Raw genomic sequence first — 13548 nt, forward strand, 5'->3', positions numbered from 1 at the left:
TTAATCTCTAACCGGTACTCTGTGCTCACCAGTATGTGCATAAGAGACAACCTGTGGTTATACTAAGTTAGAATCAAGATGAAGATCAAGATGGAGATCAAGCAGACATTCAAGGATAATGATTCATATGTTTTCCTCTAACCGGTATTTGTTGATTTTTGTGATGAGCTACCAGCACCGACTACTTGGCGGTAATTTTTGTGATGGGCTACCAGCACCGAATACTTGGCAGTAATTTTTGTGATGAGTTACCAGCACTGACTGCTTGGCGATAATTTTTTTGATGAGTTACCAGCATCGACTACTTGGCGGTTATTTGTGTGATGAGTTATGGTCACTTGTCCAGATACACTGCACCTAGGAAATTTTGTTATGATTTCCTTAGGCCGACATGAAATCTGAATGTCTATATATTGACATCTTAGTAAATATTTTAATAATGATGGTACGCATGAAGAGAAAAACATTATGTTGAAGAGCAATAAGTGATAAGATAAAGAGTGTGTTGAATAGCAGTATTGAATATGCTTAGAAGGATTTGATCAAGAAAGTATTGTGGTACTCAGAATAGATCAAACCTATCCTGTTATTCTCTAACAATTATAGTGGAATCAAATCCCTTAACCGGGTAAGCTCTAACAAGCTTCAATGTATAAGTCCTCTAACAGGGTGATCCATTAGTTTGGATTCTATAATCCTCCACCGAGGTTACACCTACAAGGGTACTACTCCTAATAGGGTATAAGCTTCTAATCAAGATTTAGGATCTCTAACAAGATTCGCTCCTAGAAGAGCACTTTGTAGACCTTAACCAGTTAGTTATGTATTACTGTAGATAGTTAACTTGTGAGTTCCATCTCACTGGGTAAAAGCACAAAACCATGTCACGTTTCAGGCTAACTTATTAGCACAATTGAATTTAAGTAATTCTAACTAAAAATTAATTTTTGTCAAACATATGGTCTATATAGATTCATTATAGCTAAGTTATATATGGGCTACAACTTTTCCAATTGGATGTGTCTACTAGATGTATATTTTATACTACATTTGGTCTAATTAGAAAAAAAAACACTAAACTCGATGTTTCAACAACTCCTACTCTTATAAATAATAATTTTTTTGAAATGTAAAATTACCCTTTTATAGATCTATAAGTGAATTTTCCAAAAAATATATCTTTTAATGTTTTAATTGGTTTTTATATTCTATATTTTATTTTTATTGAAAGTAGGTCATCAACACTAAAATATAAGGTTGATTATCTTGTCAAGGAAAAATAGTAAAATTTATTTAAAAAAATTGAAAAAAATATGATGCAGTAGAGAAAGGAATCTATGTCAAGATGATATAATTCTTTTCTAATTTGGATAAATAATTAAGAAAAAAGGTGGTGGGAATTGGAAAGAGTTATATTTCAGCACACACAACTTTTCAAATTTATTGAAAAATATCTATTTATTAAAAATAGTAAAAAAAATATCCATGCACTAAAGTTTTTAAGTTATCAATATACAAAAAAGCAATCAAGATAAAAAGGCAAAATTGACTAAATAAAGTGTGGTGGCTTGTGTAACTTCAATTTCAACATTTTTTAAGCATCTAAATTATAGTGTTAATTTTATAAAAAACTACATTCAAATAATTTTATTAATTTTATTAAAATTATAAAAATAAAATAGACATAAGAATATGAATTTTATTACTTTACATTATTTAAAAATACAAAACATATATTTCACTTTCTATTGATTAAACTTTAAAAAAATGAATCAACATTGACCATTTCCTTTATAAAAGTGTGACACAACTTTGTACTTTTACCCAACCGTGGTTTTTACCTATTTGGGTTTTCCACGTACAAACACTTATGTTATGGTGGATGCTTTACTTTTTGTTGATGCGGTCATATCATTTTTTATTGCATGCATTGTATTTAAAAACTTTGTTAAGTTCATCTACTGGTTAGTGTTTGAAGTAGTTTTAGTTTTGGTGTCACTAATTCACCTCCCGTCTCAGTGATTTTCAAGTCCATCAGATAATTCACTTCATGGGAGTTTGATAATTTTTGTGAAATTAATAAGGTTTGAAGAAACTTTTCTACTTTGACGACTCCTCAGTAGAATAGTGTTGTGGAAAGAAAGAATAGGACAGTTACAGAGATGGCTAGGACTTTGTTAAAATATGTTAATCTAGCGAATGTGTATTGGAGAGCAGTAGTACATACTTATGTATATATATTCTTAACAAAGTTTCAATCAGGGTAAATCATACTATAACACCTTATGAATTGTGGAATGGAAGACTCCCTACTATGAAATATTTTAAAAATTTTGGAAGCAAATGTTATATCAGAAGAGGTGAAAATAGTCTTGGGAATTTTGACACTAGAGAAAATGAAGGGATCTTTCTGAGATATTCTACAAATAGCCAAGCTTACTGGTGTTTCAACAAATGGCTAAAACAAAATAGTAGAGAGTACGAATACAGAGGTATGAGAAGGGTGGAATTAGATTGAACCTAACACTGAAAAAGAGGTTGAGATTATTCCAAAAATTATAGAGAAGACAAGTGATTTGGAAGAGAAAAAGGAGAATGAAACAAATGAAGAAGAAGGAGAGGAAGACACAGAAAAAAATCTTGCTAAGTATATCCATAAGCATCATTTTTAAAATCAAGTAATTGGAGATAAGGCAAGAGGTGTTCAAACAAGAAGGAAAATTGCAAAATCAAAAGAACAAGCCAACTACTATCTTCTGTCAATGACTGAGTTAAAGACTTATGAGGAAGTAAATAAAGATGAATGTTGGGTAAAATCAATGGAATACTATGAACAAGACTTGGGAGCTGGTACCTAGCTGGGTGGACAAGAATGTGATAGAAACTATATGGGTATTCAGGAACAAACTAAATGAACAAGGACAAGTCACAAGAAATTAAGCAAGGCTAGCATGTAAAGGACATTCTTAGGTGGAAGGCATATATTTTGAAGAAACTTTTTCATCAATAGCAAGGATGGAAGCTATACATATACATTCTTCCATTTTATGCTTACAATAACTTTAAATTTTATCAAATGGATGTCAAGTCGGCATTTTTTAATGTAGATCTGGAAGAAGAACTATAAATTGAGCAACCAGATGGGTTCAAACTATAGGAAGATCTATATATGGTGTGCAAATTGAAGAAAACTTTGTAAGGGATCAACCAGGCTCCTAGGGCATGGTATGCAAGATTAGATAGGTATTTGATACAACATAATTCCACAAAAGGTACAAAAAATAGTAACCTTTATTTCAAGATTGATGAAGATAAGTTAAACTAATTATTATAGTTTATGTAATAGATGACATTATATTCAGATCAAATGATAACTTATGTAAATAATTTGCTAAAGAAATGCAAAAAGAGTTTGAAATATTAATGATTGGTGGGTTATCTTTCTTTCTTGGGTTACAAGTTATTCAATCTAAAATGGAATTTTTATCTCTAAAAGAAAGTATGTGAAAGAAATGTTAAAAAAATTTAAGTTTGATGGTTGTAAACCTGTTACAACTCCTTTGACCATTGGATAAAAGCTGAGCAAAGACGATGAGTCTTTGGAGGTTGATCAGAAGAAGTACAGATCAATGGTTGGTGGATTGTTGTATCTAACAACATCTAGATCAGATATCATGCAGGTTATTTATTTGGTGGCTAGATTTAAGGCTAATCCAAAGGTGACTTACATTGGAGATCCGGATAGTGTGGAGATCCGGATAAGAGTAATTTACATTGGAGAATATCTTTTTGGCCTATTAATTGTTTATGTGGACACACTATGTGTTGGAATGTTGTGGGTTATGTTCTAATATTTTTGGATTGGTGGATTGAACTTAGGAAGATGTTTTTTGGTCCTATCTTTCTCCTAGAGTGGATCACCGTGTGTGTTTTTGGTCTCGAAGGTGTATTTTATTCCAGGATGACTTGCTTCAAGTTTTGATGATCTATTTGGTATATAAAATAATTTATGTGATTGAGTTGTATGTGAGAATAACAGAGAGTGTGATGTGGATATAGAGGGAAAAATTCACTAAAGAGAAAATATTAAGAGTTGTGTTCAAATAGTATGCAAGTTATTTATGACTGTGGTAGAGGTATGAGACAGTGTATTGACAGATAAGCTCAAAGTTGTGTGTGTTGTTGTTGGTCACTTGATGCAAAGTTCAATCACATCTTTATGATTAGGAGATCCTTATTTTCAAATCAATTTGGTGTATCTTTCCCTATTGTAATTAGCATTAGGTTTGCAAGTCATTTTTGTATCTTGCCCAAAGAGAAGATAACCTTGGTTCGCAACTCCGTGTTGGCAATTGACACTTATCTAGTTTAGTTGTGTTGTCATTGATGGCAACATACATTATTTTGGGTTCAACACTTAACCGGTACTCACTGGTATTCATGATTCGACAACCGGCATTCAGAAAAAATGGCAAACTAGGAACCAGTATATGAGGCTAACATAGGAGATTGATCCGACAAGTTTACATGGCAGTGATCAGCGACATTGGTCATGAAGTTTAATGCATTTGTTTTTGTCTAGGCCGACGTGTAAATAAATCGTGATATCTTTGATGGCAAAGGGGGAGAGAAATAGAAAGTTACTCTGAGAGAGAAAGATAATCGAGCACTATTTGACTGAGCAGATTGAGCACTATGTTTTGTAGATTGGTCTAGTATTTATATTGGTCAAGTGTTGCCATCAAGGACAAAAGGGGAGATCGTTGGAAGTATGCGTTGTTTGGTTGTCATTGATCTCAAACTTGTTGTTCTAGATAGTTGGTCCAAAAACTCTATGGTGTAGAGATATCCTGTTGTATTGGTGTTGCAATTATTCTATTGGCTGTTTCAGAAGTGTTTAGGTGTGGGAAGTGTTACTGATGTTGCTTTGTATTTTTATCTTCTTTGGTTATGTTTTTGGCATTACAAATATGTTAGTTTTGTGGTTCGAAAATATCTTTGTATTATCCAAATGTTATAATATGTTTCATGTCCGGTTCTGGTATTCTATGTTAATGCTACTTTTTGGTTTGGATATGATTTGTGGAAGGTAACTTGATGTGTTGTGGGTCTCATCGTAGTGTGTGGAGATCCGGATAAGAGTAATTTGCATTGGAGAATATGTTTTTGGCCCATTAATTGTTTATGTGGACACACTATGTGTTGGAATGTTGTGGGTTATGTTCTAATATTTTTGGATTGGTGGATTGAACTTAGGAAGATTTATTTGGTCCGATCTCTCTCCTGAAGTGGATCACTATGTGTGTTTTTGGTCTGGAAGGTGTATTTTTATTTTAGGATGTCTTGTTTCAAGTTTTGATGATCTATTTGGTATATAACATAATTTGTGTGATTGAGTTGTATGTGACAATAATAGAGAGTGGTGTGGATATAGAGGGAAAAATTCACTAAAGAGCAAAGATTAAGAGTTGTGTTCGAATAGTATGCAAGTTGTTTACAACTGTGGTAGAGGTATGAGATAGTGTATTGATAGATAAGCTCAGAGTTGTGTGTGTTGTTGTTGGTCACTTGATGCAAAGTCTAAAACATAACGGAAATAAAATAATTAATGAATACAAAAATTAACACTTACAAAAAAAGTCTAAAAAATAGCAGAAATAAAATAATTAATGAATATAAAAATTAACAGCACACACTCTTCCTGTTTAAATCATACAATCCAAATCTTTATAGAAATATTATTTTATTTAAAAATATTTCCAAACACTCACATTCTTTATGTTTAAAAGAAACAATCTAAATCCTTATAAAAATATTGTTCTAGTTCTAAAAATATTCTACAATTAAATCATATTCACAAAATGAAAATTTCATACTTGTTTGATAACAAACTTACCAAATAAATCATATAATGCTATTAAAGATCACAATAGTAATTTATATAAATAAAATATCAAATTATTCAAGTGCTGTCCAATGAAATGGACCACAAATGGTTCAGAGTTTTGCTATATGCATATTACCATTTATTATTATTAGTATCATATTCTTGTTGGTTCTTCTTCTTTCTTACTATTTTGAAACTTCTATGAGTGAAAGATAGAAAGGTAATTCAATGATACTATAACCCTTGAACCCTGCTTTATAAAACAAGTTCTTAAATTCATCCTCTGTTCTCTCCTTTCCATCTGTGGAAACTGCCATCATTAATATATCAGACAATAGTCCCACTTGACTTTTGCTCCTTTTTGTCTTATCAATGACTGCATCCACAATTAATACCTTCCCATCCTCTGTTACAGCATCATAGCTCTTCTTTAATATTTTCAAACAGTGTTCATCATCCCAATTATGCAAAACTGTCTGTAAGAAAGAAAAAAAAATTATTGTTTAAAAAAACATTTTCCATTTGAATAAAACATAATTTTTGAAAGAAACAGTGTACCTTTATGAAAATTGAATCTGCTGATGGAATTTCTTCAAACATATTACCCTCCACATGCTCTACTCCTGAAATATTAAATCTCTATAAGAAAATCACGCTATTTTTATACTGACCACATTAATGATATTTGAAATAACGATGTTTGAATTATTGTAATCTCTTTCAAACAGAGCGTTTGTAGATCAAAGACAACCCAAGATCTGCATTCAGATTAGAAAAAAAAAACCAAAAAATACAAATTAAGTATGCATACAGATTGTTAAGTAATCATACTATAACTCTTTTTCTTACAGTTCTTTCACTAATGATAGATCGTAGAGTGTCTGAAACGTTGATGTAATAAAAAATCTTATACAATTGGATCTAAAAATTAAATAATAATTATAATATAATGTAAAAATTTAATCTCTTAATAAATCGAATATCCCTTAATAAGAAACTGTTGCAGATGGAGATGATTACAGACCTTTTGTGGGAGGAGCAGTCCTTACAACATGAGGAAGGTCGAAATTGATGCCATGAATATGGGGATATTCCTTAACAATTGTAGATAATGCAGAACCTACTCCTCCTGCAACATCCACCACACTCTTGAAGCTCTTAAACCCATCATACACCTTACACACAGAAGCCATTACAGAGCTTGTCTGAGCAGTCATGGCATCATTGAACATTCTATTTGCCTCAGAATTCTTGCTGTTGTACTCGAAAATACTCATCCCATTGGCCTTGCTGAATGCTTGGCAGCCATCTATGACAGTATCATGAAGATATTGATAACCTTGTGTCATAATATTCTGATTCAAGAACAATAGAGTGGGCGCAGAAGATTCTTGCGGCTCATTATTTGCTAGCAACTTAGAGAGGCCAGTTGGGCCATATTTGAAGGCTCTGTTATCTGCTGTGGTCTCTTCAGTAAAGACTCCAATGGAAGCCAGAAGCCTCATGATTCTAGAGAGGTAGTCTATGTGGACAGGTTTGTTTGTGGAAGCAGAAATATGGGAAGCAATTTCCTCCACGGAGAGCTGATTTTGACTACCAATAATGTCAGGAATGTTAAGCAAAACAGCTGCTTGAAGGGCCATGGGCTTGGCTGCTGTAAGAAATATTTCATAGAGCTGGAGATGTGCCTCCATGGAAGACTCTAAGGAAGCCATTTTTGTCTGATTGATTGTAAACTTGACAGAGGAAGGTAAATATGCGTGATCTATTACAAACAAGTTTCAATTTATAGAAAAATCGTTGATATTCCAGAGACTAAAGGAGCGGTGAAACGTTGGTTATTCTTAGATATTGAAAAGTGTTCAACACAATGTCGTCTGCGATGACGTTTACGGGTACCCACGTGGTTTGAATTGTGTGTCTTTTGCATGTGTTGTGAAAACTAGCAATTGAAGTCAATATGAAGGTGATGTGTTTGTGAAAATTAGCCTTTTTAGGAGTCTTTTTAGATCTGGATGGGTGTCTTTTTAGATCTGGATGGGTGTCCTTGTAAATGTTAATAATATTATTAGTTATTCTTAGATATTGAAATGTCTACCCAATTGTCAAAGTTTTTATTGCATGCGTTGTAAAAACTGGCCATTGAATTCAATATGAAGGTGGTCTGTTTCGCTTGGTTTGATATATTCAAATTAGCTATTCTTTAAACTTGACATATATTCAAGTTTTGTCTGATGTCGTGAAATGTGTTCAACGCAATGTCATATATTCAAACTAGCCATTGATATATTCAAGTTATGTCTGATGTCGTCAATTTATAAAAAAATCGTTAAAACTTGACATATGTTCAACGCAATGTCGTCTGAGATGACGTTTACGAGTACCCAATTGTCAAAGTTTTTATTGCATGCGTTGTAAAAACTGGCCATTGATGTAGTCATATATTATACATATACTCCCATCTTTCGCTGCTGTCAACTCTTCTAGTGTTGAAGACGGACAAAATAAGGAAATTTGATTGATTGAGCGTATTGTTAGGTTTTACTGTCTTGTGATGTAAAACTTAAATGAAGTTTTTCAGTTTTATTTTTTAAGATTCTATTTAGATTTCGATGGGTGTTTTTAGGGGAACCATATCAGTAGTCATTATAGTTCCTCTTGCATATCTATAATTTTTTATAGTTTTTTATAGTTCATTTGGTGCTTTCACAGATTTTAAAAGGTACATTGGATTTTAACTTGACAAGGAAGGTATATATTTCTGATCAATTATAAACAAGTGACAATTTATAGAAAAATCGTGTAGATTTCATAGATCAAGGGAGTTGTGAAATCTGTTCAATAAACTGGTTCTAAAACCGCACATCAATAACACGAAAAGTCAATAACGTAATTTTTTTCAAAAATTACACACAGTTGATTGTAACTAGTAGAATCAGCTATGATTTTGATTTTCCGAAAATTTTCAAAAAAATCATTAACACAAATTTAGCCAGTTTAGCCGTGTCTGTTTCCAATAACGTTTACGAGTACCCAATTGTCAAAAGTATTTTGTGCATGTGTTGTAAAAACTAGCCATTGAACTCAATATGGCTCTCTTTTCCTTGTGACATTCAAACTAGTCATTAATGTATCTAGCCATTAAGTTTTTCATGCATGAAAGTGGTATGTTTCACTTGTTCTTTGTGTGATACATTCAAAGTAGTCATTAATGTCTAGCATCCTTTGCTAATCAATCAATAGACATAAATTACACACATACTCCTACTTTTTGTTGCTGTCAACTCTTCTATTGTTAAAGAGGGACAAAATTTGCAGGAAATTTGACAAATTTTGCATTTGTATTTTTCTTTTAATTGTCTTCATATGTGACTTAGCTGCTTATAGTTATTGTTTTGGCTTCTCGGTAGTAACAACTCATGTCATGGGATTTGGTGTGCATGCAAGGGTCAAAAAGTATATATTTCAAAGTGTCGCCTGATACCCACTTAAAGATGCACCAATTACATGCACTTGAAATTGTCAATACTTATGCAAAAATGCCCCAATAGTTGTGCACTATGGGTACCAAGAAAGGTGCACAAATGGACGAATCATGGTCCAAAAATGATAAAAAATGGTTAGCTATTGCTACATTAAAAATTTATTAATAGGATTTTAATTATTTTCTTTTAGTTTCTTTATAGTTAGTAATTGGGGGGTTGGGTGTGTAAGGAGTGTTCAGTTATTGGAACTATAACAGTTATTGGTGCTCTTCCTCTATAGCAATATTTTTTTGAATTATGTTCTATTATATTTTTAGGTCTATTAAAAAGGTAAATAAAATTTATTTATTAAAAATTTTTTTTATCTATTTTAAGTTATAATCAAAATTGTTAATAATTTTACATCTTATCTAGGGGAAGCGTACTAGTAATCATTAAAGATGATTTTGCACACTCACAAATTCTTAATGGTACATCAAATTTTGATAATTCTTTTTTGTTTCTTTGTATGTGACATAACTGCTTATAACTATTGTTTTGGCTATTGGGTAGTAGCAACACAGGGTATGGGATCTGTTATGCACACAAGGGTCAAAAAGTAAACATTCCAAAGTCTCACTCAATATATCCCCAGTAACCGTTCACTTAAAATTGCCAATACTTATGCACAAATGCCCCAATAGTTGTGTGTTATGGGTACCAATAAAGGTAGACAAATGGGCAAACCATGATCCAAAATGCTAAAAAATGGTTGACTATCGGTACATGTGAAATTTATTAATGGAATTTTAACTATTTTATTTTGATTTCATGAAGGTTAGTAATTAGGAGGTTGGATGTGCAAGGAGTGTTTCTCTATTAGAACTACAATAGCTACTAGTGCTCTTCTCCTATATCAATGGTTTTTCTTAATTATGTGATATTATTTTTTACATCTATTAGAAAGGTAACTAAAATTTAGTTATTGAAAAAATAAAGTTATCTATTTTAAATTATAATCAAAATTATTAATAATTTCACACCTTATCTAGGGGAAGCATACTAATAGTCATTAAAGAAGATTTTGTACACTTGCAATTTTAAATGGTACATTAGATTTCAATGATTTTTTATGCTATCTATTTATGCAACTCAACTAATTATAGCTAATTTTTTTTGCTTTTCGATAGTAACGATGCATTCTATGAGATCCTTTATGCGCATAAGGGTCGAAAAGTACACATTTCAAAGTGTTACCCGATATCTCCCCACTAACCATACACTTAAAATTGTCAATAGTTATGTACAAATACCTCAGTAGTCATGCACTATGGGTACCTATAAAGGTGCACAAATGGGCTAATTATGGTCATCCAAAAGTGCTAAAAAATGGTTGACTGTTGGTACAAGAGAAATTTATTAATGAGATTTTAGTTTTTTTCTTTTGGTTTCTTTAAAGTTAGTAATTGGGGGCATAGTTGTGCAAGGAGTGTTTAGTTATTGGAAATGTAATAGCTAGTTGCGTTCTTCCCCTATATCAATATTTTTTTGAATAATGTGCTATTATATTTTTAGGTGTATTAAAATGGTAACACTAATCTATTTATTTAATAAATAAAGTTATCTATTTTAAATTATAATCAAAAGTATTAATAATTTTACATCTTATCTAGGGGAAGTGTAATAGTAGTCATTAAAGCTAATTTCACACACTCATAGATTCTAAATGGCACATCAGATTTTGATAATTTTTTTATTGTCTCTATATACATCTCAACTACTTATAGATATTGATTTCACTTTTGGGTAGTAACAAAAAACACTATGGGATCTAGTATGTGTGCATTAGTAAAAAAGTGGTAATTTCAAAGTGTCACTTCATACCTACTTACAGATGCCCAAATAACTATGCACTACAAGCATCTCAAAAGTGGCCAATACCTATCCACAAATGCCCCAATAGTCATGCACTATGGGTACCAATAAATTTCAACAACTCCTCAAATTAAAGTCCAAAAATTCTAACTAATAGAGGTAAAGTGGGCGGTTATTGGTACATGTGAAATTTATTAATGGGTTTCTAGTTATATATTTTTTATTTTGTTTTGTTTTAATTTAGTAATTGGAGGGTCCAATAAGCAAGGAGTGAACAATAATTGGAACATAAGAATAAACTGATATTATTCCCATATATTAAAATGCACTAATAGATAATTGATGTAGAAGCACTGATGTAGTTCTTACCGGTTGAGCACTTAGTAGTGCAATTGCTTGGAGATCGTGGTATTTATTCTTGTTTGAGAGTTCAACATTGTGGATTTGTATTTATTCCCTTGAGTTCATGGTCTTTGTTGTGTTCAATTTTTATGGCATTTGGATTTGATTCTGGTGAGATATCGATCGCAGTATTGGCCCCGTCGATATGTTCTTACCAGTTATTCTTATAGTGTGTTGAGCAAAGTTGGATCGGGTTGCAGTTGATCTTCATGAATTGTGAATTGTTGGATATGTTGCTTTGGGCATTTTCCGGTATTCCCAGAGGTTTGCGCATTGTTTTATGTTTTGGAGATGTTCTTAGTGATTTGAGTCAATATGTTGCCATTGCACGTTTCATGAACCTGTTTGCCCAATTGGCCGACTTGATTGAGTTTTAATTATTTGCGGGTGGTATATATGGAGGCTTGGAAATTATTTGTTGGAGATCATGGCATTTTTCTTGTTTGAGAGTTTAGCGTTGTTGATTTGGATTTATTCCCTTGATTTCACAGTCTTTGTGGTGTTCGAGTTTCATGGCATTTGGATTTGATTCCGATGAGATATTGATTTCGGTATTGGCCCGATTGATATGTTCTTACCAGTTAGTCTTGCAGTGTGTTGAGCGAAGTTGGATTGGGTTGTGGTTGATCTCCATGGCTTGTAGATCATTGGAGATATTGCTTTGGGCCTTGGTCGATATTCTTGGAGGTCCGCATATCATTTTATGTTTTGGAGATGTTCTTAGTTATTTGAGCCCACATGTTACCATTGCACATTTCATGAACCAGTTGGTCTTTGGGCCAACTTGATTGATCTCTAATTATTTGTGGATGATATATATAGAGGTTTGTGATTCATTTGAGAGCATATAAGTGAGAAGATAGAAGACAGATTTTAGAGATCGAGTGAAGATGTGGAACTAGTGAGATTCTAGTCCGGTGGACTGAAGCCAAAAGGGATGAGGTACAGATTAGGGGTGAACCAACATATAGTTTCCAAATCCTGATTCGATATGTGGATGATTTGCAGATCTTATGTTTGCGTTGTAAGCATTGTTTGTATCGTGGACTGCGATCCAGCATGTGGCATATGTAATTCTTCAAACTGTTATGAGATTAATTCATATTATTTATAGGTTGTGTATTATGTGATGTTACCAATTGTTCTTTCTACTATTTCTGGCATTGTGTTATCAGTTACCAGTATATTTTGAATGGATTATGTGTTTAGCAGCAAGGTTGTGTTGTCCTTCATTAGATCTCCCTGCCTTGACTGCATCAATAATTATCTAAAAATATACTTTTCATTGAACCCTTATGAATAAGGGTTAAACAAAACTTATTCATTAAAATTAAAAATGAGGCATAAACTAGCTTCTTCTTCCATTATTAGTATGACACTAATAAATGGATTGCATGTAATTATAATTATATATAAATTTAATTTAAAAAATGAATTGTGAAGCTGAAGCATTCATGGGTTAGGAGGGACCTCAAAGAGATCAATCTGGACTAGTTAGCATGAGTAAACATAATGGAAACACAAAGATATGATGGAGGCAATGCAAAAAAGGTTGAATTATTTGATGAAAACTGATTACTACCAACCGGTAACAATCGGGTTACAAAAACCAGCTCACAAGCCTATGAGAACATGCTCAAAGTACAAAATAGGTCACAACTAGGACCTTAAATCTCAATATCTATCTTCTACACTCAATCTAACTTACTTTATTATATTCTAATGCACAATTATAATTATATATATGATGCAAGGGGATTCAGTCGGCCCAAAAATGGATCAAAACCCAAAGAACGAGATCTAATGAGTAAAACCAACAAGCTCAGCCACCGCCAAGAGATTCCTCTGGAAAATCCAAAGGATGAAGTGTATATTGCGGGAAAAGGTAGGCCACATGCCAAGGAACATTGGAATCAATGC

General features: G+C 32.5%; 1 protein-coding gene across 1 annotated transcript; it reads right to left on the minus strand.

The window, feature by feature from the left end:
- Positions 1 to 6072: 6072 nt before the first annotated feature.
- On the minus strand, positions 6073 to 7628 carry LOC131079253 (caffeic acid 3-O-methyltransferase 1-like). Its single transcript, XM_058017155.2, has 3 exons — positions 6912 to 7628; positions 6446 to 6510; positions 6073 to 6363 (listed from the first exon to the last, which is right to left on the minus strand). The coding sequence occupies exons 1-3, from the start codon at positions 7600 to 7602 to the stop codon at positions 6073 to 6075; spliced, it is 1047 nt and encodes a 348-aa protein (XP_057873138.2). The 5' UTR covers positions 7603 to 7628.
- Between the last annotated feature and the right edge of the window lie 5920 nt (positions 7629 to 13548).

This window comes from Cryptomeria japonica, chromosome 4 (assembly GCF_030272615.1).
Source record: "Cryptomeria japonica chromosome 4, Sugi_1.0, whole genome shotgun sequence".
NCBI classification, from domain to species: Eukaryota; Viridiplantae; Streptophyta; class Pinopsida; order Cupressales; family Cupressaceae; genus Cryptomeria; species Cryptomeria japonica.

Excerpts from the sequence above, each read along its gene's own strand:
- LOC131079253 (XM_058017155.2), bottom strand. The coding sequence starts at position 7,602 with ATGGCTTCCTTAGAGTCTTCCATGGAGGCACATCTCCAGCTCTATGAA. Across the intron at positions 6,511-6,911 it reads GACTGCTCCTCCCACAAAAG|GAGTAGAGCATGTGGAGGGT; the intron begins GTCTGTAATCAT and ends TTAATATTTCAG. Across the intron at positions 6,364-6,445 it reads CAGATTCAATTTTCATAAAG|ACAGTTTTGCATAATTGGGA; the intron begins GTACACTGTTTC and ends TCTTTCTTACAG.